Source organism: Lonchura striata, chromosome Z (genome assembly GCF_050655825.1).
Source record: "Lonchura striata isolate lonStrDom1 chromosome Z, ASM5065582v1, whole genome shotgun sequence".
Classification (NCBI taxonomy): domain Eukaryota; kingdom Metazoa; phylum Chordata; class Aves; order Passeriformes; family Estrildidae; genus Lonchura; species Lonchura striata.
In genome coordinates, this window is record NC_140740.1 from 16,885,100 (window position 1) to 16,913,056 (window position 27,957).

At 36.2% G+C, this 27,957-nt stretch overlaps 1 protein-coding gene and 1 long non-coding RNA gene across 11 annotated transcripts; one reads left to right on the plus strand and one right to left on the minus strand.

The window, feature by feature from the left end:
• Nucleotides 1-1,883: 1,883 nt before the first annotated feature.
• Nucleotides 1,884-27,810, minus strand: LOC146763668 (uncharacterized). 10 transcript variants are annotated; one of them, XM_085566573.1, is made up of 14 exons: nucleotides 26,898-27,810; nucleotides 26,299-26,401; nucleotides 22,402-22,596; nucleotides 20,309-20,413; nucleotides 19,409-19,527; nucleotides 17,381-17,461; nucleotides 15,752-15,874; nucleotides 15,040-15,132; nucleotides 13,684-13,744; nucleotides 13,034-13,182; nucleotides 12,411-12,560; nucleotides 11,879-12,039; nucleotides 11,253-11,404; nucleotides 4,062-7,176 (listed from the first exon to the last, which is right to left on the minus strand). In XM_085566573.1, the coding sequence occupies exons 3-14, from the start codon at nucleotides 22,505-22,507 to the stop codon at nucleotides 7,070-7,072; spliced, it is 1,407 nt and encodes a 468-aa protein (XP_085422699.1). In that variant the 5' UTR covers nucleotides 22,508-22,596; nucleotides 26,299-26,401; nucleotides 26,898-27,810; the 3' UTR covers nucleotides 4,062-7,069. The 10 variants fall into 10 exon arrangements, 9 of the variants coding, with proteins under 9 accessions (XP_085422694.1, XP_085422699.1, XP_085422697.1 ...); XM_085566571.1 differs by lacking the exon at nucleotides 26,299-26,401 and adding an exon at nucleotides 10,573-10,650 and having other exon boundaries at nucleotides 26,898-27,808; XM_085566572.1 differs by lacking the exon at nucleotides 26,299-26,401 and adding an exon at nucleotides 10,573-10,650 and having other exon boundaries at nucleotides 4,062-7,183; nucleotides 26,898-27,808.
• Nucleotides 13,091-18,838, plus strand: LOC146763669 (uncharacterized). The gene is made up of 2 exons (XR_014951246.1): nucleotides 13,091-13,208; nucleotides 16,352-18,838. It is a non-coding gene; the product is annotated as an uncharacterized LOC146763669 (long non-coding RNA).
• Nucleotides 27,811-27,957: the final 147 nt, after the last annotated feature.

A 27,957-nucleotide genomic window follows, 5' to 3' on the forward strand; every position in this document is an offset into this window, starting at 1 on the left:
AACTACACAATGTTAAAGAGGCACTACAATAATTTTCAATTTTACACAAAAAGAAAAATTTAACAGATTTAGCCACTATCATGCCACCATATTTTTCTAACCATTAGCTTCCAGTTTTTAATATATCAATCTCTATTTTAAACAAAATAACTCATGCCTCTATAATCACGCATGATTTCACATCATAAAGCCTATTAAAAATAACCTCTTAAGTAATTTATGCTGTAGAAAATCAAGCACAGTTACTTTCAGTTGGCCTCTTTGTACTATAAAATATATTCAAAACTAAACTTGGGTCTTAAAATATATCCTGTTGCAGTCTCTGTGTATTCTAGTACATTACTTATTAAGGCCATTAAAATGGCATTTGAAAGAAAAAAAAAAAAAACAAAACTATTTTTTAACAATTAATCCCATAACTTTCTTCAGCCATAAGAGTTTGTTGTCTTTAACTGATAGATGATGTTTAATGTCTTTAATTAATCATCAAAATTGTAAATATGGTTACAGCTGATGTGACATATGAAGTGCTTATATATGAATTCTTCTTCTTTCTGCATCATGATGAATTTAGCTATATTATTTTCATGCAAAACAAACAAGATTTGCATGCTAGTATTTTTTAAACTTGATTGCTATTTCAACTTGATGCTTGAGCACACCCAGAGGAGGGCAACAAGGCTGGTGAGGGGCTTGGAACACAAACCATGTGAGGAATGTTTCAGGGAGTTGGAGTTGTTCAGTCTGAAGAAGAGGAGGCTTAGGGTGACCTTATTGCTCTCTACAGCTTCCTGAAGGGAGGTTGCAGACAGGTGGGGGTGGTCTCTTCCACTGGGCAGCAACTGACAGAACAAGAGGACACAACCTCAAGCTATGTCAGGGAAGGTACAGGTTGGATATTAGGAAAAAATTTTTCACTGAAAAAATAATAAAGTACTGGAATTGTCTTCCTAGTGAGGTGGTGGAATCACCATCTCTGGATATGTTTAAAAAAAGACTGGACTTGGCACTTGGTGCTATATTCTAGTTGTGGTGTTAGGGCATAGGTTGGACTTGATGATCTTAGAGGCTTCTTCCAACCTCATTATTCTGTGATTCTGTGAAATGCATATCCTGCGTGTGATGCTGTGGTTGTGGCCAGAGTATGGTACACACAACAATGGTGGTATACAAGCGGTATACATAATAATGTATTTTTATATTAGTGTATAAGTACCAAAGAATACAGGAAAAAAGAAATTCATTTGGTGAAGCTATGGATCTGGAAGAGGCAATAAGATACATAAAAGGGCTGAGGCAATAACAGCAAAAAATGCAATTGCCAAAGCAAAAGGCCTGTAACTTAGAACAGACATATGTCATCTCTTGAGGCACTCAAGAAAGGAGTTTCCAAGATTCCAAGAATCCTGTCTGCTCCATGGAGGACTTTCTTGACTTGCAGAGTATGCTATTAATGTCCTTACACATCAATAGGATGGGGTGGATTTAACTGCTGAGCGCCTCTAGACAATTTCAAATCAAGTTAAGTTTTGTGTGTTTCATATATTCATACAATCAAAGCTGTATGTATGTCCTTTGCAGAAGGGATGGTGAAATGCAGAAACAGAATAAAAAAAAAAGCCTTTTGGAAATGAAATAGAATCAACAGTAGGAACTTGGTAAATAAGGAGATGGCAAAAACATCAGATGCTGAAATCCTGAGATCAAGACAAAGAAGGTAAGGGTGGGTGACATTCCCCCCCTCACAGCCCCCTTAATTATCAGGCTAGCCCAGAGATCCAAGGCTTTGAGGGGAGGAATATCAGGAGATGGCAAAGATTTCCAAAAGAGGCTCTTACCCCGATATATGTTGGTTCAGCTCTCTTTATTCTGTGGTGTCCAAGGGGAGAGTGGGGCAAAAGAGCACGAACAGGAAATGTCAGGGGTCTATATAGACTTTGGACAGGGTGGGCTTCCCTGGCTCTCTGCCAACCCAGTTGGGGCAGGAAGGAGGGGTCCAGGGTTATCTTGATCAGAGTCACAGGGTCCTGGGGAAGAGGAAACAGAATGCCCATGAGCACAATGTAACAGGTGGGAACAAACGTTTCCACGCGCTCAAATTGCATTCATTGCACAGGTGAGGGTTGGGAGGATTAACCTCTGGTATTGACCTTGAGCATGCCTAAAAAATTACCACAAGCAGAAGCATAGAGTCTTTTCTCAGTAAGTAGTAGCCACACCTGCATTAAACCACAGAGATGGCTAAGGCTGCTCTTGTCATCTAGGTGCTCAGGGAATGAGGTCATGCTCCCATCTGAGCCCATGCCACACTGCCTCACTCTGCCACCAGCAGAAAGGGAATTGGCACAGGCAAGCCTGACTTCTGCCCCGAATGTTGCTGGGATGCAACTGGCTGCTCTGTTTGTTAATGTGAGCACAACACTAGAGACACTGTAGATACAGCCAGAGAGCATCATCAAGACCAGTACTGCTCATGGCACAAAGTGAGGCAAAAATTGCCACTCATTTTAGGACTATATTTGTAATAAAGAAAATATTACATGTGCAGCCTTTGGACAGGCTAATCTGCCTAATAATTTTCAATTATGCACCTGTGTCTATAGCTGTCATTTTGAGAGTAGATAAATAAATAGTAATGCATCTATAAAGCACTATATGACACTACTGAGAAATGTAGCCTGTAAAAAAATTCTTATAAATATGACTTGAATTTGATGGGATCTAGCTGTGCTGAATGAAACCAGGAGGCTATGCTTTCTCATTTATTAGCAATCTGGGGTTTTAGTATTTATTTCATATCATAACCAAGTAGTAATTTAATAATTTTTTTTCCAACTTATTCCAACTTAGCAAATAAAAAAAATATTTGTTAATTTATTCAGCTTAAAGCATCCCATATGAAGCAGAGGTCCTGGAGGGCTAAGGAGAACACCTGAACACAGATCAGTGTACTTGCAAGAATGTCCTTAGCAGGAACGTCCTGGGTGCTTGCATCCTCAAGTTCCATATACCTCAGATTGAAGTGAAGCCTACTACTTATGACACTTAGGATATCATGAGTAAGATTTTTGGATAAAAATTTATCCCTTTAAATTTTTTTTTAAATAATTTCAGTGGCATCTCTAACATTCTAAATATAGGTGATATAAAATCCACAACTAATATAAAATTTCCAGACTTATCAAACAGTAATAGAAAGATTTTTTTGAGCTGTTTGGTACTAATAAAGTAATTCTAAGCTTTTAATTGGTATTCATGAGAATGTAGAGTATTTTAGAATAGGGGGTTTTATCTTACACTTTACTGCCGAATTTTCTGTGGGTTTTTTTGTGTGGGGGTTTTTTGGTTGGTTGGTTGGTTATTTTTTTGGTTTTGCTTTTGTTTGTGGTGTTTGTTTTTGTTTGTTTTGTTCTTTTGTTTGTTTCTTTTTCCTGTGTGTACAGGACATTCAAATACAGTTTCAATAATAAATTCATGTGATGATATTTCACTCAAGAAAAATTCATTATTTTATGAACAAGATGAAAGAAATTCTATTTGATTTTATTTTTGCAGGACAAAAGAATAGATGTGCTAATTAGAGCTATACAGAAGTTTTCTTAAAGACTACTTGACTTTTATAGCTAAGATTCTTCCCTGATGAGAGAAAATAATTTTTAAATTATGTTTCTGGATAGTGTGATTTTTTAAAATAAGTATTATTTGGGTTTTTTAGTTGTACTCTTCTGTAATTTAATTACATTATTTTATAACCTTTTGTTTGTCTCCCTACATCAGAGGAGTATTGAAGTAAAATCATCAGGGACAGTGTCAAATGCTTTGCATAAATCCAGGTAGATGATGTCAGTTGCTCTGCTCCTGTCCAGGGCTGTATCCCCATAACAGAAGATCACCAAATTTGATGATCCCCAAATCACCAAAAGGCATGATTTCCCCTTTGTAAAGCCATCTTGGCTGTTACCAAGCACCTCTTCATTTTTGTATAGTTTCCAGGAGAATCTGTTCCATAATCTTGCCTGGCACTAAGGTGAGACTGACCAGTCATGGATCTTCTGCTTTCCCTCTTTTATAAATGGGAGTTATATTTTGCTTTTTCCAGTCATTGATGACTTCACCTGCCTGCCACAATTTTTCAAAATTGATGGAAAATGGCTTAGCAACTATGACAACTCCCTCAGGACCCTTGGATGAACCTCATCAGATTCTCCCATGGACTTATACATAATGAGGTTCTTTAGGTGGTCTTAAACCTGATCCTTTCCCACAGTGGGCTTCGAGTCTTCATTCTCTCAGTTCCTGATTTTGAGTTTGTTCCCAACTTCAGCAGTGTGGCTGGAGCACTTTCTGTTGAAGACTGAGCTATAGAACCTCATAGGGAACCTCATTCTTCTCTCTGTCTGTGGCAGTCAGGTCTCCTGTTTCCTGCTGCAGAGGGCCTGCATTATCCTTAGACTTTCTTTTGTTTGCAACACACCTATAGAAACCTTCTCTTTTATCCTCAATATCCTCGGCCAGGTTCTATTCTAACTGGGCTTTGGCTTCCTTAACCTTGTTCCCAGCTTCCTTTGCAATTCCCCTGTATTGCTCCCAGGTCACCTGTCCTTCTTTCTACTTCCTGAAAGCTTCTTTGTTTTTGCTCTGAATTTGCTCATCAGCTCCTTATTCATCCATGGAGGCTTCCTGTCATTTTTGCCCAATTTCCTCCTGTTGGGGTCCAGTGCTCAATTATATTAGTTGTGTTTAAAGTATGTAATGACTAATATTTAAAATTACGTTTTATGGATAATTTTAATGAAAATCTAGTTCCCAGCCTTAATGTTGACATTATAGGTAAGTAAAGGATAATAGCCTAATAGAGAAATCATTCATTTTCTCTTTGTAGCATAATTAAAAAATATATAAAAACTAGCAACTTGCACATGACACCATGAAATTGTTTCAGAAAATTTGCATAGACATGAGATTAGGTGAGGGAAGGAGCTAAATTATAAGCCTTCGAGTCAGGCATTCAGAAAAGGTTAGCGAAAGAATAAGAATTGTGCCCAAATTTCTTCATAGATTAAATATTTTCACATAAGGACTCTAAATAGCTAACAAACCTAGCAAATCTAAAGAATAAAGTTAGTAAAAATATTTTTTTTTTGATATTTTATTTTCTATACATAAAAAGTTCAATTACTTTGCATTACACAGTTCAACAGCTGAACGACACCTCAGAAATCTCCTTTCACTGAAAACAGTGTTCTGGCTTCATGACTTCAATTTTTCAAAGCTGATTTAAAACTGCCCTTAACTGTCTCATTACCAAAAAAATCAAAATTCTAACAGCAGTAGAATTTTATATAACTTTTCTAAATATTTTGGTTTTTTCTCTGTGGTAGAGTGGAACTGATTCAATCCTGTCTAAACCTTGGACTTATCAATCGGTGTTTCTGCATCTTGGAGTGGTATGTTCACAGAGAAGCACTCAAGATCACCCTCTCTATCCACTCTAGCTGTTTTTCTCTACAGCATCTTCATCATAATGCATCTACATTTCAGTGACATCTTCATCCTTGTTTCTTTTCTCTTGCATTCCCTTCAGATAGTCTCACAGTGCACTCTAAGATTCAAATGCAAAATGCCCTGAGAATGGTAATGGCACTCAGAAACTCAGAAACAGACATCGTGTTCCCCGTACTACAGTTCCCAGAAGGACAGTTTCTACAAGAACAGTGATAAGTACACATCAATTTGTTTTCACAAAAGCATTGTCATAGGCATGTTTCATCCATACAGGGTGTTCTTTCTGGATAGGTAATTCAAACCTAGAAGATGCACCTTATGAACAGACACGCAGTAAAAAAAAAAAAAAAAAAAAAAAAGCTTGTGGATGCTACTATTTGAATTATAGATCAGTACTGGAATATAAAATTTTTTCAACTTATGATGTAGGACATGATGCAGCTGAGTAGTTCAGATAAACCACTCAGCTCCAGGAAAACATGCTTACCAGACAACAAAAAAATCTCAACCCAACTCTAAAAGCACACGTTTGGTATTTAAATTTACAGCATGCATTTACTTCCAAGAACTTAGCATTATCATCTTCAACAATTACTTGTTAGAGACAAGTTTTCTTCATCAACAAAAACCATCATCTTATTTGCCCCTTGTTACTACTACATTTTTGAACTTTATATTTTTAAAGTTTTCTTCCTATCTAATGCAGGAGAACCCAATGGAAAGAAATGATGATATCTGACTCAATTCAGAAGGCTGAAGTATTTCTTTATTATAACTATGCTAAAATACATTAATATGCTATATAAAACAAGGATACTAAAACTACATACTGCTTTCTCTGACTCTAACACAACTCGTGACCCTCTCTGGAGAGTCCAGCCACAGGTGGAATGGATTGGCCATCAGGCTCGAACAATCCTCACCAGAATCCAATCAAGCCCTCACTCCAGGTAAACAATTCTCCAAACACATTCCACATAGGAAAAACAAGGAGCAGAAATAGAAATTGTTTTGTCTTTCATTTCTCTCTGTGCAACTCTATGAAGAATCCTGAGAGGGAAAGAAATGTGCTTGCCACATCTAAGATTTTTTCAATATTAAAAAAATCTTTCTCTCTCTTTTTTTTATTAAAAAAAAAAGAGAGAGTGTGCAAAAAGAAACACTTACCATGGAATAAAAGCCAACACTTTAAAACAATTGCTAAATAATTTTAAGTGGGACAAAGCAAAGTTAATTTTGGAGGCTTGAGCTTCACAGACGAAAGTTAGCCTTAGAGGCCACCTCTCTGCAGATATTGCATACAGGGGCATGTTACAGCATGTGACACCAAAAGCTTACACACTCCATCCACTTGCTACAGAAGTGCAAGGTGCACTTGCAACCTGTTTGACTCAAACACTGCTCAGTCACAAACTCTAAGCTGTTTTGTTCTTTCTTTTTTTTAGAAGATTTCTTAAAAATGTTTATTAAGAAGCATAAAATTTTCAAAACATTTAAATGCCTGCATAAGTTTTCTGATATTTAGTGAATCATATGTATTGAATGCTTCAAATTCTTTGTCCACTCAAAAAATACTGGAGAAAGTAGTTTTGTGCTTCAAGCTTTCTCTCCAGAGCTTCTCTCTAAAAGTGGGAGCTTGTTTCAGTGTTGGTATCTCTCCGAGTATTTCACCTGAAAACTCAAAACAAAACCAAACACAAAAATGTAACAAACGATAAAATTAAAAGTTAGCAAAAATATAATATACAGTTTTTGTTCTGTTTTTACCAATGAAGAACTTCTCTACATTAACTAGACATGATGATTATTGTCTTAGTGTTCTGTGTAGGGTAACTAATTATTAAATATAATTTTGAGTCTATTCACTTGAAGATTCTACACTCCAAATATCATAAATGTATTACTGCACTATGGCTTTTGATGCATTTTAATATATATAGTTGGATTGATTTCAGCAGAGAATCACAGAATGGGTCAGATTGGTAGGGACCACAGTGGGTCATCTCATCCAATCACCCTGCTCAAACAGGGTCATCCCAGAGCACCTGGTACAGGATTGTGTCCAGATGGTTCCTGGAATATCTCCAGTGCAGGAGACTCTGCGCCCTCACTGGACAATCTTTTCCAGTCTCCTGCACAGTAAAGATTTCTTCCTCACGTTCAGGTGGAACTTCCTGTGCATCAGTTTCTGCCCATTGCCCCTTGTCCTACTGCTCAGCACCCCAAAGAAGAGCCTGGCTCCATCCTCTTGGCATCCTCCCTGCAGATACTTGCACTGATGAGATCCCCTCTCAGTTCTCTCTTCTTGAGGCTGAACAGGCCCAACTTCCTCAGCCTTTCCTCAGAAGAGAGATATTGCAGTCCCTTAACCATTTTTGTACCACTGCCCTGGCCTCATTCCTGGAGTTCCATGTCCTTGTTGTGCTGAGGAGCCCAGAACTGGACACAGCACTCACAGGGCTGAGCAGAAGGGCAGGATCACCTCCCTTGAGCTGCTGGCAGTGCTCTTCCTGATGCACCCCAGGACACCACTGGCCTTCTCGGCCACATAGACACGCTGCAGGTTCATGGACAACTTGTCCACCAGGATCCCCAGGTCCTTATCCACAGAGCAGCTCTCCAGCAGGTCAGCCCCTGTCTGTGCTGGTGCATGGGGTTGTTGTTCCCAGGTGCAGCACCCTGCACCTGCCTTTGCAGAACTCCAGGCAGCTCTTCTCTGCTCATCTCTTTAGTCTGTGGAAGTCCTTCTGAAGCACAGCACAGCAGTGGTACCAGCCTCTGGTCCCAGCTCAGAGTCATCAGCAGATTTTCTGAGGAGGCATCTGCCCCTTCATTTAATCAATTTATAAATAAGTTAAACAATCCTGGGCCCAGTATCGAACCTTGAGGGACATTCCTAGTGACAGGCCTCCAACCTGACCCTGTGCCATTGATTATGACCCTCTGGGATCTGCCATTCAGCCAATTCTCTGTCCAACTCACTGCCTACTAACCCAGTTCACACTGCCTGAGTTTGCCTGTGAGGATGTTGTAAGAAACAGTGTAGAAAACCTTGCAGAAATTGAGTTAGACAACATCCACTGCTCATCCATTCAGGTAGTTTTTCCATCATATATAGCTGTCAGGTTGATCAAGCATGATTTACCTTTAGAGAATCCATTCTGACTGCTCTTGATCACCTCTCCTTCCACATGGATAGAGATGGCCTCCAGAATGAGGAGCATCACTGCTGTCCTGGGGTGACTTTATGATGCTTGTATCCCCATTTGTCTGTTTAGCCCAGAAATAAGTTTTGCACCTTTAAGACTGGTTCCGAGAGCAAAGAGGGGAAGAGAAGAAGTGCACAGTTTGTTTTCAGAAACTGCACTCGTTCCTCCACATTCTTGCTCCTGGACTGTGCTGTCTGAGGACAGACAGACAGCGAGACAGAACTCTCCTTTGCTTTACTAGTTAGTTTTAGCTAGCTGAGGCAAAGAATTTCCCTGGACTGTGTTTTTTTTTTTCCTTGGAATTGTTTAGACCTGCTCTGGACTGAACACCCAGAAGAGCTGCAGCAGCAGCACCTGTGGTCCAGTGGGCTGGGCCTGGGCTGCAGCATTTCCAGCGCTGGAGGGACTGATGAGAGACTGAATGAGCCCAACTCACAAAGGAGAGTTTCTGAGTTTGTCATCTCTTCAGCATGGTAGATGTTTTATTGTTTAATCTTCAATTTTTGTGATGGTGAATGGTTTGCCTTCAATAATAAGATTAAATAAACAGATTTTCTTTCCACTTTTCTCCAAGGAAATATTTCCCCAAACCAGTTGGGGGAGGGGCTGCTTGAATCTGTGTATGTACAGATCCAGACCCATCTTAAAGACATGTAAAAGAGGAACCCCTTTGGAGGTTTTCTCTCAAATTTGCGCTAAAGAAAGGCAATTGACTTTCCAGGAATTGAGGTAATAGTTCTCTGTGCACTTCTTCTTGCCCTTTTTGAAAACTGGGGTGACATTTGCTTTTTTCCAATCTTCAGTCACCTCTCCCCAGCTCCATGACCTTTCAAAGATGATGGTGAGCAGCCTTGCTATGATTTACGCCAGGTCTCTCGGCACTCATGGGTGCATCCTACAAGGGTCCATGGACTGGTGGATGTCATTTGCCCAGTGTGAGAAAACTCAATTCAAACAGCTACTTTCTTCACTTATTTACTCTGATGTAAATTCACATGAGGCAATGCTTCTTTTGTAACCTACTAATAAGCAAGGAATCCATGCATCCCAAATCATTAGAGATATGAAACCAGAGCTGCTGGAACACATCCAGAGAGAAGCAGCAAAGCTGGTGAAGGGCCTGGATCACAAATCTTACTTGCCAATAGTATTATTGACTAAGGCAACTGTGGGTTTTTAGCCTGGAGAAAAGGAGGCTCAGCGGGGACTTTATTGCTCTCTGGAACTATGTGAAAGGAGGTGGGAGTGTGATGGAGCTGTACCTCTTCTCCCAGCAAACAAATGGCAGGACCATAGGAAATGGCTGTAAGTTGAGACAAGGGTGGTTTAGATTGGATACTGGGGAAAATGCCTTCATTTGGAGGGTTGCCAAGCATTAGAACAGTTTGTACAGGGAAGTGGTTGAGTCATCATAGCTGGAGGTATTTAAAAAACTATGTAGATGTGGCACTTAGGTACCTAGTTTAGTAGTCAACTTGAAAGTGCTGGGTTAATGGTTGGACTCATTAACCATCATAAGGACCCCCTTATCATAAGGGTCTTTTTCAGCCTAAAGAGTCTTATGATTCTAATATATTTTACTTGTAATAGATATCAAGGGCTACCAAGATGCATAAATATTTGTACATGAACAACACAATAGTTATACAGGTGCAAAATACAATATGGGAGTCCTTTCATTCACAGAAAACTGTAACCCTGTAATTCACTACTTCTTGGATGTAAATTCTGTGATGTAAACCTATCACAGAAAACCAGCAAATCTCAAATCCCTTAAGAATAGCTAGGAAAATGAGCACAGTATCAATAACTTCTTTAAAACTTCTTTAAAACCAGGAGATACATTGTAAGATATTACCTTGATTTCCATTTTAAACTTCTGCATGAGTTCCTCAGAATGGTGACTCTACCTCCTCAGAGCATATTGCAGGGTCTTCTGGAGAGTTCCCATAATTACATTGTTATACATAACCCAGTAAATCTTCTCAATTAGAAATAATTTTTTTATCAAATAGAAGAACACATCTGCTTTCTTTTCCATAAATTACCAAGACCAGACTTTGTGTTGCAGAATTATAGAAAAGGCAAATCAAATATTTGAAAAAGATTTTCTGCTAGTCCCACTAGAAGAGCATAGTGTGTAAAATTCATGCAATGGATATTTTTAAGTTTTTAGGAAAAGGTGTTACTGCCTTGTGAATTCCACATTTATTATTTCATTCATTCAGTGCATGTCTGCCAAATCTGGGGAGATTCTGGGTTTATCTGCCTAGAACATGCATTGAGATATTTAGACACAATATAAAAAGACATCTATTTTCAAAATGATAAAAATGCATGGTGGAGTGCAAATTCAAAAGCCCTACATTTACAAGACATTAGCCACTATTACTGTTCATGTAGTAGCTCACTAAAATGCACAAAATAGAAGATGTGGCATGGAAACCCTTAAGGCATGGCATGCTGTTTTATGTATTCAAAAGTTACATAAGTTGGGTGAGGATAGTTAAACTTCTGTGATTTGACAAGATATCTTACCTGACCAGGCTACACACAGACAATCCCTTTTAATCCAGTTGGGTATTTCTCCTGTCTGGATACAATCAAACACAATTTTTTCTGTTTCATTATATTCTAAATCAGACTTTGCTTTCCCAATATTTCTGAAAATCTTCGTTGGGAAGTGTGCCCTGTCATTAAAAAAAAAAAAATATATATAAAAAAAAAGAAAAAAAAAAGAAAAATAATAATTAAAAAACCCCTTAAAAGTTATTTGTAAGGAAGTAAATTTGTAAAGAGGCTAATTTGTGAGGAACTTCCTGTAGAAAAAGTAAGAAGAGAAGACACTGATGTTGTAGCACAGGTCTGCCAGATAAGCTTATTTCAGCATATTTTATAATACAATGGAAAAAACTTGCACAAGCCAGTTAAGTTGAAATGTTTTTCTACTCTTTATACAAAGCATTTATAAGTTATTGATTTCTCTCACAATATAGATTGAGATGCTACTTTAACAGTTGCATCCTAATAATAGACTATATGAAATGCTGTTATGTAAATATAACAGCATTGTTCAAAATATATTTTTCTCTCTATAATGAGCTCTGAAAAGATCTCATTATTTTTCTATGTTATTTCTTTGTTTTACTAACTATTCAATATACCTTGTGTCATCCAAAAGTTCATTTCCACAAAATATTTCATAGGACAGAATATGAGCATTATTAAAAACTTCTTCTAGATCAGGTCTTTCATCCTTGTTCTTCCTGATAAGCTGATGGATGCATTGCTGTACCCCAGGGACATCACAATATATGGTGTGAACCTAACATGGATAAAAAGTTGCAGTTCATGCAGTTCACATAACTGAAAGATTAGAAAAACATGGTTTTTTCCATGGTACCATTCGCATCCTTCATTAATTTGTCTTTTAAAAAAATGCCAACTAATGAGTATTCAAGTTGGTCTTTAATTAGGTGTGTTTTTCTTAATATCTTGCCAGTAAATTAATGTATACAAAATAATATTTTGCTATTTTTAAGACTATTACATTAATAAAATAAAGTGCACTCTTTTTCTTTAATGAACTTTTTAGAAAGCCGAATCAATAAACTTTCATCTTTGCAGAAACTTTATTCTTACTATCTTGATAAGAGATTTTAAGAATTTTAGCATTGTCACTTGAGGTTTCATTGCCTTGTTAAATCTTCTCTCTCGTTCTAAGAGTTCAGTGACTTCTCTCTCTCGTTTCTGTAAAGATTCTTGTATCTCCTGCAGGATGGTGTGTGCTTGCCAAAGATACCGCTGTTCCACTGACCAGTCAGTCTTCTGTTCTTCATTAGCTATCTGCAGGCAACAAAGGGAACTCTTATACTAAAGCCAAGATCTAAATATTGATTGGTTTCATACAAAACTACCAAGATTTTAATGAGCAAGGTGGAGCAGAAATGGAGAAAAGCAAAGGAAATATTGAATAAAATTATTTCTTTGGTTCCAACGTTCAGAATATAGTCTTTATAAGTCAAAGAGGTGGATACTTAAAACCATTTTGTAGGAAAGTGTCTACTATCACATACATAATGACAGCCAGAGCACACCATCAGTGAATCCTGAACCAATGAGTTTATTTCATTCTTGTGATGTTTTAATCATTCATCATAAATGTATCATTCTCTAGCCATGTACATATTTGCACACCTCAATTTTTATCAGTTACACCCATGGTTGATTTCAGCTTTTGCTAGAATCAGCCTGATTTGCTTTGAAATACCTGCTGCAATCCAATAAACCACCAGTTAAATTTCCATTTTTGTACTCACTTGGTCTGTTTTTAATACTAAAACCTCTGACACATCTGAATTTTCTCCATCTGCCTTTTCAGACTTTTGTTGAAGAATTTTTATCTGGAAATTCATCAGATCTTGCAATCTTTCCACATGTAAACTGATGTTGTGTAGTTCCTGTAAAGCTGAATTTAAAACAACAGAAAACAAGGTAAGAATAACTCCAGCATTTCTAATCTGCTGCATTTCTAATACTATCTCTGTGAAATATTCTCCTTTAAGAAATCAAGAATTTATCACCAACAAATAATTTTTAATAATGAATATTTAATTTTCATCATTAATTAATTTTAATTTGTTTAAACTCAAAGAATTTTAAGCATTCATGCTTAGTTTTGCTTTGCATTTCCAAAGGAAAGGCTACAAGTGTTGAAATAAAGCTACTTAGAAATTGTGCTGACTGTAAAAAGCAAGGGGTGCTAAGGAGTTTGAAGTCATTACAGAGAGTATTTGTAGCTTCAACATTCTTTTATTATTCCACCTGTGCATACAGTATTGGAAAGGAAATACTTATATTGACTACAGCAGGTATGCAGTTTAGTGTAAACCAAAAAAAAAAAAAAAAAAAAAAAAGAAAGGGAAAAAACAGGAACACATCAAAAAAACTCTACATCTGAAACACTCACTTAGTGTGTGCTGTGTATAAAGGAAATCTAGCTTTTTACACAAATTTTCTAGAATCCAGACCTGCAAGACAAGGAAAGAAGAATAGGAAATCAATGTCCTACCAATTTTCATTATATTTCCTTGCAATAAATAATCAATAATAAGGAAATAATGTTGTTGTTAATTATGTATACAACTAAGACAAGTGGGCTATTGAGCTATTAGATGTCACTGGACAAGAAAATACAGAAATAACCCAGAGACTGCTCAGGCACTAGTGTTTTCACAAGACCCTTATTCAAGAGATTCTATCATATAGTATCCTCATCACTTTTAACTCCTCATTACAATACTTTTGAGACATTTCCTCGATATATAATAATTAGGTCAAAAGAATTTTAAGCCCCACGGGGTTTCTTTTTGCAGTTTATCAATAAGGCATAGGATATTACAGTGGTGGTGGAAAAGTGAAAACTCTTTTTAAATACGGACGCCATGCAGAATTTAAACTGAAGGTGGTGCTAGGACACTTGAAAAGAGAAGCTAAAAACCCTGCCTGAGCTCTTCGCTCAGAACTCACACAGAGCTCTGCACGGAGTTTCACGAATTAAAAAAGATCTGCCTCACAAACCCCGCCCCACACCCCATGACTCCCCAGCACAAGGTTGGGTAAGATCTTCCTGGATTCGTGCCTTGGAGAACTTCAAGGAAAACTGTCTGTAACTAAGCAGTGTTGCAAAATTAAAGGAAGAGTTGCCTATATTGAACAGAGCAGAGCCCTGTACAGAAAATAACAATATCAGGCCATGTTTACTAATGCCATCTATTAAAACCCCCACAAATTATATATATATATATTTTTACACCTATGATGTTAATAAATTAAAGTGTAATTACTACAGATAAATTTGGAAAGCCTCTGGAACTGTAAGTTTTTTCCTGTGAACCACCAAATAAGGCAGTTTTGCTGCTGTGTCAGCCAATTGAAATGCAATATTGCAGTAACATGGACTATGACATGCTTTTGCCAATTTTTAATTCCTAAATAAAGAGGAAGCAATCTACTATACTGTAATTTTTAAATTCTTTTAAAAATGGCATAAAATGTGGAATACAAGAGAAATTACCATCCTATCATTTTTAGTGGAAAATAATATATAGTAAGACAAAACAGCATATGCTATCTTCGTTGCTGTTTAAGGATGAAAGCATACATTTTTCTTTGACAAAAAGGAAGGCAAGTGTTTAGTAGTTCAATCTTCACTGATTTTGATGTACATATCTAAAACATACAGGCAGGCAAATAGCACACAGTGGAAACAATAGCAATAACACCCATCTGACTCCAAAAAGAAAACACAAACTCTGTTTTTTACCTTTTCTTTTCTCCAGTTCTCTGTTCTTTGTTTCATTTGGTAAAGAAGATCTTCTTTCTCTTGGATCAGTTGCCTGTTTTTTTCTCTCAAGTTCTGAAGGCAGTAAAATAAGGCAAAAGGGATGAGAATTGCAACACTATTTTTCAGAAAGGCATCCAGTTTGAGGTTTTTTTTATTCTACGCCTTAAAAAGTCATAATATTTTGACCAGGCTGCTAAGGCCTATGCAGCTTAAAAAAAATTAAATTCCTCGTTTAGCAATGACCATCTGTGACCAGAGGCAGTCTGTTTTTAAAGACCATTTCTAAATGCTTGAGAACTCTGAACATTTTCTTCAGTAGCAGAACAGAATGAGGGACAGGATAAACCTTAATATCTATTCATCACCAAATAAGCAGCACACATCCTATATATTCTAGGAATATCCTTCACACATTATTTACATGAAAGCAAAGCTATTTCCAACTGCATAGCACATCTAGCCAAGCTGAAATTGAAAACTGGTTTGGAAGTGTACTGTGCAAAGCTTTATTCATCTCCAGAAGGAGAAAACCATAGCTTATATTAAAATAAAATTTTACAATTTTACAAACTGCATGTCTTCATTTAACTGTCTGTCCATAAGAAGAGAACATTAATTATAAGGCCTTTTCCTCCAACCTCTGTAAATACTTGCTGTGTTTATCCCATAGTAAAACAGAAATATTGTTTACCTTAACTGTATCTTGCCAGTGTACGTTGCTCTTCTTCATCAGCTCTTTGTAAGCTTCTAACTGGGATTTCAGACACCTAATTTTCTCACTGTAATGTTTCTTTATAGTAGTTACAATCTCCTCCTTTATAACAAAATATTGAGAAAATAAATAGTGAATGAGAACAGAAAGTCAGGCACAATAAAGGAAACAGTTTCCATAACAGGTTCTCTTTATTCTCTTTATTCAATGTTTTTTATTGTCTGCAAACATTTATTATTGATCACAGGAGGTTTATATTGTCATTCATTGCAGACTTCAAGCAAAACTTACTCCTAATATAACATATATTTTGTGTGTATTTCTGCAGAAATAAAAATCAAAGCCTTTCTTAGAGCAGATCAGAATGAATTCACCCAAGCACAGTTAAGCAGTTTTAAAAACACTCAGCTCAGACAGGGGAAGTCTAGAAGTAGCATTTAAAAAAAATCCACACAGCAACCAAAATGAGAGCGATTCTGTGAAGTAAGATCATGACATAATTTGTGCATCACTGTCCAGGAGGCTGTTGTGTCTTGCTATGCATCTGTGTTCTTCCCTCTTCTGTTTCTCTTCCCGTAGTGATCCATAGTCAGTTGAAAGCAGAAGACATGATTATGCCGGGGTTACACCCCTACCAGAGTTCAGAAATGGATTTACACTGGTATACAATTCTTGTGCAGATGTGACAACCTGAGAATGAGATGAAATCTTGCTCTACATCAAGGGGTAACTAGTGTAATTTTGTACACTACATACGGGAAATTCTCTAGATTTTACTTGACAGTCAGAAGAGTTTGTTCACTTCCCCTTAATGGCTTGAGAGGAATTTCTGAATCTCCTCTTTCTGAGTGTTCAGAGTAAACTTTAATTGTGTGGAAAGTGTTGTTCTTCATAGGAACTGAATGTCTGTCTTACTGTGCATCAGAAAATGAGTGATCAATGATGTGACAAATAAACACATGAAGCTGTAAAATGAAGCTGTAACAGCAAGAAAAGATTCCAGAACAGAGCAGCAAAAGATGATGCAGGTAATTCCATCTTTTTGGGAGAATTATTGACTAATGGAATGCAGAAATGCTCCCACTAAGGAAAGAGAGGTATTGTGGAGTTTTGGTCACAGGAATGGTGCTTCTGGATTCTCACTGTCGCCTTGAAGCAGTTTACAGGTGAAGAGACTCTGCTATGCTATAAACTACATTGAATAAATATTGCAAGGCTAAAGCCAAGTTAAGTAAAAAGTAGACAAAAAACTACACACAGGAAAAAAAAAAAGCATAAAGCCCTTAACAATGCAGTCATTCTTGAAAGGTACAGCCTACAGAAATGCAAATGTGAAACCATGGTGTCAGTCATGACATGAAGGTGTTATTAAGAGAAAATTTTAGTAACAAATAAATTTATAGAAAAATCTATGCCATTGTGCCAGACAAAAAGTAAAACAAGACTTAAAAAACTTGTAAGATAAAATACACTTCAATATACACTGGCATTATTTATAGACATGAAGAATGATACAGAAATGGATATTTAATTGTGAATTAAGTAGATTTTATCTCTCTGTATCACTTTGATTAATGATCAAGAGTTCTAGTGGTCCAGTATAATTACCTGCTTTTCTTTCCTTATATCATCTAGTTTTTTTATTATCTTCATGTGTTTGTTTTTCATTTGCTGCATGTCTTTTACAATCTGTAAAGGGAGAAGGAAATGATAATCTCAGAGCACTGCCAAATCCAGTTGTAATGAACCAGAGATAGGTACTCAGTAGAACTACAGGCCAAAACTTTCAGGTTTCAATAATAGAAAATATGTTATGCTATTGAATAAATGTCTGTGAATAACTTGAAATGGAATTTTCTTTTGGTCCCAACTTCCACTTCTTCCTTTTTAATCTTGTGATCTAAATAGAAATTGGAAAACATAGTCATTATAACAATTCTAAAGTTCTTGAAAAAGAACTTTATAGGCCTTATGAGGCCTATAACTGGGGGAAAAAAAAGGCAATCAGTGGGGAAGATTGCATTTCTTCATTTAAGAGTTAGAAAAACAAAGTGGTTAAAGAATACATTCTTTTTTGTTGCATTTCATTAAAACAATTTTTAATCCTACAAAATTAATATAACTGCCAGGTACACTGGCAGTTTTAATGAGTAATAGAGATGTGTCCATCAAGGATAGAAAATTTGAGCATTTTCCTGTTTGAAAGTGAATTATTTAAGCTTTAAATTGCATCAGGTTCTTCAATTAATCTCTTTAACTCATTTTGTTTTTAATTCAATTCATAATAGTCACTAAAGGAAAATTCCACCAGTTCTTGTCCTAGCTTCTGCTGTCCATCTTTTTTTTTGACATAGCTGTCTGGTAGGTGCAATGTTAAATTGCACTGACACATGAATGAGATTAACAGATACTGCTCAGCCAATTACAGCATTAATGAATATAATCATATGAAAATGATAGAAATCTAGAACTTTTCTGGAGTTTTCCTTGGTTTCAGTTCTTTATTTAAGCTTCATTGAACAGCTCAGCCAAATCAAAACAAAAAAGAAAAAAAAAATCAGATTATTTATTGTGGCTGATGCATTATTTGAAAATAGTTGTGGCTGTTAGCATTGATCTAGATTGACTGATTAAATCCTTACTAATATTTACAAGCAGTTAACTTGGGAGTGAGGGATCTCTACAACCTGACACTGTCACAGTTCAAATGACATAAAAGTAACCAAGCAGCAATACAGTCATGAAATATTTACCCCCTCTCCCCCCCCCCCTCCACAAAAACTACTGTGGAGGTAGAGAAATTTTAAAGAGGCACTATCAAAAGTTTAAGACACCAGAAAAGCCTCTTTGAGAAGATTGAAAAGCTCCAGATGGGCTCCAGATTTCATCACCCACAGAAGTTTGAGTAATTTTAATAATTTGCCTCGGGTATTTGAGTTTTACAGCTAGCTCAGCAGTCTGTACAAAAGAAATTACGACTGAACATTTTTGATTCATACTAAAAGACCAAGAATACAAGATCATATCTAGTGGAATAAATAAAGCAAGGAAATCAGTAAACTAGGATATATGTATATTTGTTTTTATTTTATATACAGATGACTGCATGCATATGATATTCCATAAATTAAATAAGTCTAAATACAAAATCAGATGTTATTCTAACTTCTGGCACCAAAAATATTGTAATAGGATAAAATCCTCACACTTCCAGTCACATATCATTTCCAGTAACGAAGAATAATGATAAGAAATATATATAAGAAGGCAAGGATTTCCTCCAAACACAGTTACAAGGGAGATTTTATCTTTAGACACCAACCTGGGAAAGGCATTTAAGCAACTTACAATCTGATCTAAGTTAAGATGGCACTTTGATATTAATGTTCACATTTTTATACCAATATTCAACATTTAACTGCAGGCTTCCAAATGTGAATCAAAAAACCAATGTACTGGGCAGAAGGATTGTATGGATTGAGTTTATATCATGACAGTGATTATGACAATTCATCCTGTTTATCCTAAGGAAAGAGATGCTTGCATATACTGTCAATTTTTAAAATATTGTAAATTATTCAGGCATTAGGATTTTCTTTGAGGGAAGGGCATGTTTGTTTTAGGTTTTTTTTTTACCTTGATGATATGCAGTGTAGCTAAGCTGTATGGAATGTATGGCACTTCTTTGGTTGTGCATTCCAACTCAGTTTCTTTGTGATCAGCAGCAGAACAAACTCCAGATGTGGTAAACTGATCTAGTATTAAAAAAAATCAACTAAAAAGCACTGCAACTTCACATGTACATATTACATTTTAAATTTTTTATTAGAGACATTAACTACCTTTTTTTTTTTTTTTTTTTTTAAATAACAAATTAGGCCTCTGGGAGGAGAAATACAGTAACTCAGACTTGTCAGCTTTAATCTCTGGATATCATAATACAAACTTATGTTTGATAATTACTTGTTCCTAAATACTCTGATATTCACTACTTACATATATTTATGTCATTTAAACTAAAAATTAAAAATCAAGTTTAAAAACCCATGCAGAAATATGTTGCCTCTGAATAAAACTAGCTTTACCACAACTAAGAGGACACTTTACATCCTGGGAAACTACCTTTTACAAGTTATTTGATAGATCTAATTTTTTATCAGAGTATGATAAAAATTTTATTTTTTTCCTAATCTTTCTTTTTGTTAAATAAGAACACAAAAATACTTTTTTTTTTCCACAATCAGATTGTTCTGGCTTAATACAGAGCTGACTTCCTATTGGAAAATTAATTTTAGTATCACAACCCAGTATCATTATTAACTAGCAGGAGTATAAATTAAAAAATTTTGATGTAATTACCTAGAATAGTGACTTGTGTCTATCTAAGCTAAAGAATTTTCTTTGAAAATCCAGGTAACTCAGCTAAATTCAGTCAGACCTCACCTACAAGGGAAAAAAAAAAACCAAACCTCTTCATTTTCTTTAAGATATTATCTGTTCCAGAAAGCAAGAATAATACTTGTTATGCAAATATACCTTTTTCTTGAGTTCTGTCTTCACTCCATCCAATCAAGGAATTCAGAAATGACCACTTGTTTATATTCATTCCAAGCTTGTGCCACCATGAGTTTCCCCCTCTGTCTGTTAACAAAATTCAAGTGCTAAAATATTGTGAAAATCATTGACGTTCTTGCTCTGCCTTCTCTTTGTCCAAAATGTGTTTTAAGTAATTAAAAGGGATACAAAAATGTGAGAGACTAGGAAGTAATCGAGAAAACCAGAAGCATAAGTAGAATGTGTGAGGACTTGTGTGAGACTTACTTGAATGATTCCACTTGATCCTGAAAATAGAGATATTGAATGCAAAGGCTATATTCTGGATGTTTTCTGTATAATGTTTTTAAAATTTTATTTTGAAAAGTTACAAAATAAACTGGATTTTGTCCAGTACCTTGGAAAATGTGCATGTTAGTGTGTGTTAAGAGGTGGGGCTGTATAACATTGTTACATGAGGTGTGTCTGACTCAGGTGTATTTATGAGAGCTCTGGATTCATTCAACATTCCTGGTGAGACAAAAGCAAGCCACAACACCTTCAAGTGCTCTGATGTGAAAGAGAAAACAGTGGCTGAAAGAAGTCCTCTGACCCTTTGAATTGGTCAAAACAATTATCAGAAACTGAGAACTTTTTTGCACTGGGGAAATAGAAATATATATTTTTCCTGACACAATTGTAACACAATTCTCATTTAGTTATATACTGCAATGATTTTATACAAATACCCATTTCTGCATGTTGCTTTTACTAGCTGAATTGTATGTGGATGCACCGTTCTAAAATAAAGTCTGTTCAGCTACTAGGTGTATCATGAGATCCTGATCAGATACAGCCATGAATCTTCTTTTTCAAGACCCAGTTTTGGTGATTTATAAAATACATATTGAAAAGAGTATCTTTGGCTCAAGCTATTATTTTTTCTGAATTCAGTTTTTCATCACTATACATTGCAGATATAAAAATATCAGCTTTTGTTCTCTGAGTAATGTCATTGAAGGACACAAAGTCTGTATAGAACAGCTACTTTTAAAAAGACTTGATGTCTCATATCTACATCATTTTGGTTCACATTTTGTTTTCTTCCTGTCATCTTGGAGATTCTTAGCAGCCTTTCACTTCACATAATCCTATTTTAGGCAAAATTAGCCACTTACGCATCAATACTTTCAGGCCAAGAGCATAGGGTCTATATTTTCCTTAGTATTCAGATTAATCAGGCATCCAGATTTCATTTCTAAATTAAAAAATACATTACTATATCATGTAGTAATGCAACTGCTAAGTTTGATTCAATCTAAACAGACCATTGGGCGGAAAAATATTTGAAACTCCAACTGGTTATTTGAGGAAGGCTAAAATCAGTCTATATGTTTTCTGTTTAACTTAGCATTTCACAGAGCATGTGACTCTCAAAGCTACTGAACATCCCTTTTTACACCACTCATGTGAGTTAACTCACACAGAACTCTGTGGTGTGGCAGGAATGAGACATCTGTAACAGTTCTTTGCATTCCTTCCCAATGCCTCCAGTCAGACTGCTCTCAAAGGCCACTCTGGGTACAACAGCTCCTTGCAGTTTAATTTGTTTAGAATGCAAGGCTCCTCAAATCAGAGGTCTCTCCTTTCTCAGATTACAGCAACAATGAAAGCATCCAGCAGAGTCTAGGCAGCCACATTACTATTTCTGAATAAATACAACTGTACTTTTTGGCTGTTTTCAGAGAGGTTACACACTTTGTTTTAGAAGTTACATGTGTAGACCATATAAGACCATATAAAAATCTAGTCCTATTCTGACTGTTTAGTTTTAACAGGCACAAAGCCACTATGCACCTGTCATACATGAGGAGCTTGAAGATCATGTCCAAAAGCTATAAACTGAATCATGACAGGAACCCTTCCAATTTGTCCATACTGACTTTTATCCATATTCAATGTATATCAGCACTGAGAACAATGTGGACTATAGTGTTTATGCAGTCCTGCTTCTATGACCCTACAATACAGATGCTACCGCTACCTTTTGTGGAAATCTCATTCTGAACACCTGAGGCACTACTACTACTGCTTACCCTCCTCAGGTGTGTCTTCCACGACACTTTCAATCACACAGGAAGGATGTTCCTGTACGTCCTCTGGATAATCAATAACACTGCCTGGTAGAACAGTGGAGTGCATGGTGGCCTGTGGTTTAGTTTCAGGATCAATTCGTACTGAATCTTTGGGGACTTGCCAGCTTGAAAAGTTATCACTTTGGACCCATGCTTCTGAAAAACAAGCAACAAAATTGTTTCTAATAAAATGCCAGGACAAGGCACTAAAGAGTCTTAAAAAGAGTCTTAAAACCAAAACTGTGAAACAAGACCACACAAGGTATCTGTAATATCACACACCAAAATGGATTTAAGATCGAAACTCTCCAAACTGTTAGCAGTTTAATGAAACCTGAGTGACTTTCTTAGAAACTGATCAGAGCAAACCTTTAGTTCTGGGTCTTTCTTTCTAACTTTTTTGAAACGTGGTTTGGTGATTTAACCTTGGTTTGACTGTCAGATTTAGCTGAATTACTAAAGCCTGTTGAGGTCCATGAAATAAAGTAGTCAGAATAAATCTATTTTATTCTGTGCTGAATAAAACCTGTCAAGTCTCATGCAGCTTCCATCCAAAAGCACATCTCAAACAACACTCCTCAATGCATAACTCTTGGCCAACTTTTGTCTCTGGATATCTCTAAGATATTTGATGTCTTTTTATGATCAATTTCTATTTCAATATAAAAAGGTTTTCTTGATGAATTTTAAAGAAATCAAAGATATTTAGACCTTTATTTTATTTTTAAATACCTTGCCAACCTCATAAATTCTATAGAGAAACATGTTCCTTTTCTAGCTCTTCAAGGTATATAAAACAGCTAGGAATAAAATGAATACTGGATTCTGATCATGAAATAAAATTACAGGCTTTTTGTGAAGCAATTAGAGCACATGCACAGGAATGAAACTGTAGGTGACAGTTCAGCAACATCATTGCAGTAAGTTCAACTATCTGGCTAGGGGCTTGCCTCTGCCTGTCAACATTGCACAGAAAGTGCTAAAGCTTTCAAAACTTGGCTTGTGCCCACTGAAAATACCTGAAAATTATACTTAAAAGTGGTCAAAAATAATTACAAATTATAGCAGAGTTATTATTGAAATGACCATGGACCAGTTGAAGTTCTACACAGCTAATGAAGGTGACATAATGTTTTCATACGAGGGATTGAGAAATGCAGCTCAGAAATGAAATATAACAAAGATCAGTCTGGTTTAATTAATCCTTCCCTCCCATCATCACCACAGTTTTAATTTTTTAAATGTTTTCTTGATCAATTTAGTGAGTAGTACTAGCCAAAGAAGCAGTACAAGAATATGTTGCTATATTGATACCAGCCTCTGCTGTGGTTTACGCCTGTCTAGCAGCTCAGATCCATGCAGCTGCTTCCTTACTCTCCCACAGTGATGGCTGAGTGAATCAGAAGGATAAAAATTATAAAAATCATGGGTTGAGTTAAAGAGTTTTATAGGTAAAGCAAAGATCTACATGCAAGCAAAACATAAGGAATTAATTCACTAGTTTCCACTGGCACATTAATGTTTTGTCATCTACAGGAAGGCAGGGTCCATTGCATACAACTGTTACTTAAAAGACAAATTTTGTAACTCAAAAAATCCTTTATTTTCTCTCTTAATGCTAAACTTTTATTGCAGCACACAGTATGGCATGGGATATCCCTTTGGACAGTGTTGTGGTTTAGGAATTGTAATTCCCAGTTCAGTGCCTGCACCAAGACTCTCCTAAACCACACACCAGTCTCTCATAATGTAAAACAAAGGCTCTTTTAATAACTTTGTGTAGAGAGGCTGTCTGAGAGCAAGTTTCTTTCTTACTTCTTGTTACAGCATTTTCTATTGATGCACAAACTTATGCTATTCAACATAACCCATAGTGCAAATGCATACACTAGGCTTTCTTACAATAATATCAGCAGATTGAACAGAGCCTGTCCCACCCTCTGAGCTGTGATGCAAAACAAAGAACTGCAGTGTGAGAGAGGACTGGTGGGAGTGGTGGGAGTGTCCTTAAAGTGTGGTTCATTAGAACAGCCAGAGTGAAAAAGACAATTGCTTCTGGATTTGGGCATAGAGATATAAAGAGCGTTTCCTACTTCATCATGTGGAAAGTAACCGTTCTGTCAACGTCCTGACAAGCAAGACCATATTGTTTCCCCTTGTGGCTAACAAAAAAGGGGAAATTGTCCTTTTTATCCCTGCTGTGATCAGCAGGAACGTAGCAACAGCAGTTACCACTGAAGCCCACTCCTTCCTCATTAGTACTCCATCACATTGGTATCAACTGGTATCAAGATTAGTACCAGGATATGTTTTATAACTCCATCTCATCCCCTGAAAGTGATTTAGCAATGAACTTGGAGAGTATTACAAGTAAAGGCTTGTTTACTTTGTTACAAGCTACAACTTGGTTCTTTTCCAGATGGAAATGTATTATGCAAACATTTTCTTTTTACTCTGTCTGGTCAAACCACATTTTTATCTCTAACATTCTCAGGTTATGCTGCCTTAAGTAACAACCTTGCCCAGTTGTATTGCCCAACAGAGCTGACAATCAAACATGTTTAACTTGTTATTCTTCACTTCTTAACAAAGGTTAAACTGTCAGGACATATATGTGAATATATAGTGTATTAGCAAGAAGAAGAGAATATACAGCAGCTATCACCTGATAGATTGCCAATTTGGAGCAAAACACCCATGTCAAGTGTTAAAATTCCAGCTTTCCACCACAAAGAGCAAAGCTTTTCTTGCTGCATTTTGTGATCTTTCATTTTGAAAATAAAAATAAAGGCATGCATTTTGTACTACAAGTCACAGAGATTCTGGACAAAATGCAAGAATGTAGATTTAACTTTCCTTGCAAAAATATGTCTGTGTGTCTATTGATAAACAGAGTTGCTCCTTCATGTTCGACCTGAGATTCCATGGTATGACCAGTCTGCTCATTGATTAGTCAGCTGTCTGAGACTATACACAGACCACATTGCCCCACTAATGTTGCTATTAATCTCTAAATCAGACATGGCACTTCAACATCAGTCTTTACTATTGCATTTAAATTTTAAACACAATGATTAAGAAGCATGTTTAACAACTGAGGAAAACTACTTCTACAAATATGTGTGGGAAGGACTAATACAGGTAAGAGAAGACTGTTCCCTCATGATTTATGCGATTTATGAATAGAATATGCAGGTTGCATAGAAGATGTAAATCTTCCTTATGCTTCCCTATACTGCTTTTCAACACCCTGCCTCCTAACGTGAGGCAAGACAAACACCTTGAATTTTTCAATGCCTCAAATACAGCCAAGGTGGGGTTTGTATCAGAAAAAAAAAATGAACAGTCAGAATAGTTTTGGTAGGAAGTAATCTGCATTAAAAAAATTATTCAAAGAGTACAAGATGTCATGGTTAGGATACATGTTTATCTCTATGGAGAATCTAGGAGGAAACCCACAACTTTTGGCAATTACTTTTTTTGTGACCTCATAATCTCTTCTTCGAGGCAGAATCCTCTGCGAAAATTTATTTGCCTTGCAGGTTAATTTTTTTTTCAGCAACCACGAGTTAAAATTTCAGGATAGAAATAAGCAATAAAGTAGTAAAGTAGTAGGGATGTAAGGCTTTGAGAAAAGGTCCAAGTTTGCAAAAAAAAAAAAAAAAAAAAAAATTAATTTAATTACTTATGGTGAAAATGGTTTATGTTCAAAATCCATGTGAAACTCTCTTTCCTTAAGTTCATTGCTTCCTGTTCTACAATCAAATAGAAAATTTGTTAAGATTTCTGAACTCAGTCTTCTGAGAAATAGCTAAAGATTCTTACATTATTATTGGACATTATTAATGTAATTCTTACATTATTATTCCACTTTTCAGACTTTCACCAGAAACCACATTCATCAGCGTTTTGATGATTCCCCTGTACAATCTCTCTTGCTTATCTTCTAAGATTGCATTTTCTGAAATGACATGAGTATCATACCTGAAATACTGAAGAACTTGTTGAACTGTGAAAAGTCAGGCCTGTTTTTCAAAAAACTCACAAACTATTTGCAAAACCTGCAGTGACTTTACTTGGAAGATCTTACTTTATCACACTTTTCAACATGTTTATGAAGGCCCATACACAATTTCTAAATTATCCCTATCATTCAAAAACATATTTTCTAGGTTAGCAAGACAGCTTTTGAAAAATAATTAGCTGTGTTTAGAACTATTGTCATTCATTTGTGCTTATCTTTCTGCTATATAAAGAACTTAGCACTTTTAGTACATATTTCATATGCATGAGTTCTTTCCCTGAAAACCGATGGTTGTCACTCTTCACATTTTGCACTCAATTTATTTGATAAAATAGTGGCCTGGCCCTTCCACTCTCAATAGCTATGTGTATAATGCGACATACATGAAAGTTTCTCATTTTTACTAAATACAAAATAAGTCCTAAATAATTACCTTCATCCATGGTTATCCGTCTATTTCTCAGTGTTTCCAGAGATAGGAGTGTTAACTTCTGGTATTTTCTGAAAACCTTCCACACTGTCTACATAAATATTTAACCTGCAAAAAATGCAAGAGCCTCACTAGGCAACAAGATACCTGCAGAAAGTAAAACAGATATGGATCAGATTTCTTCTCACTGACTTCTGTGTCAGGCAATGTCTGTTTTGCCAGCAAACTAAAACCTACTAGATGAAACTCAAAGCTGTAGGAACTTAGCAGTATGTGAAAAAATACAGGTTGGTTCTATATATCTGAAAGCACAAATGCCCACAAGGTGAGAAGAGTTTCATTAGAATAATTTATAAATCTCCACACTTGTTTCAGCTGCAAGAATGTGAAACATGATTCTCTTGCTACTCTTCCAGGAGTAGTTAAATTGATAAAATTCCAAGGGGTATTTTATACAATTTCAGCTCTAATTTCATATGAATTGAGTGATTAATTTGTCCAGATGAAGCTGTTCTTAGAACATTAGATTAGAACATTACATTAGAACAAAGTTTCCCCTGCTTTTACAATTTTTTCAAGGAAGTGTATTTCCATTTCCCTTCTCTACTAATTAAAGGTAAAGCAAGCCCACACTTTTATCACTTCCTATGCATTATGCTGTGATTGGCCTCAGCTGAGATGGGCAGGTTATTTTGAACTGTAAGTCAAATATGCTGTTCTCCAGGCACAAAACTTCTCATATATTCCTAGATTAATATGAGCAAAACAGCAGCAGAAACAGGAGAAGCAGGTACTACTTAGCAATTGCAAAAAAAACCAACAAACAAACAAAACAAAACAAAAAAAACACCCCAGAATGAAATCTTCAGGCTGACGTGATCCAGCCTAGGCAGGTGAGACCAATGGCTCAGGATTTCTACCTCACTGCTATTTTTGTGTACCCCACCCTTATGACACAAAAGAACTAAACCCAGGAACTTGCCTTTATATTATAGTACAAAAGGAAGGCTTTTGGTATCACTAACTCAACAAGCAGTTTCGCTGTGAGTTTACAGGAAGCAGC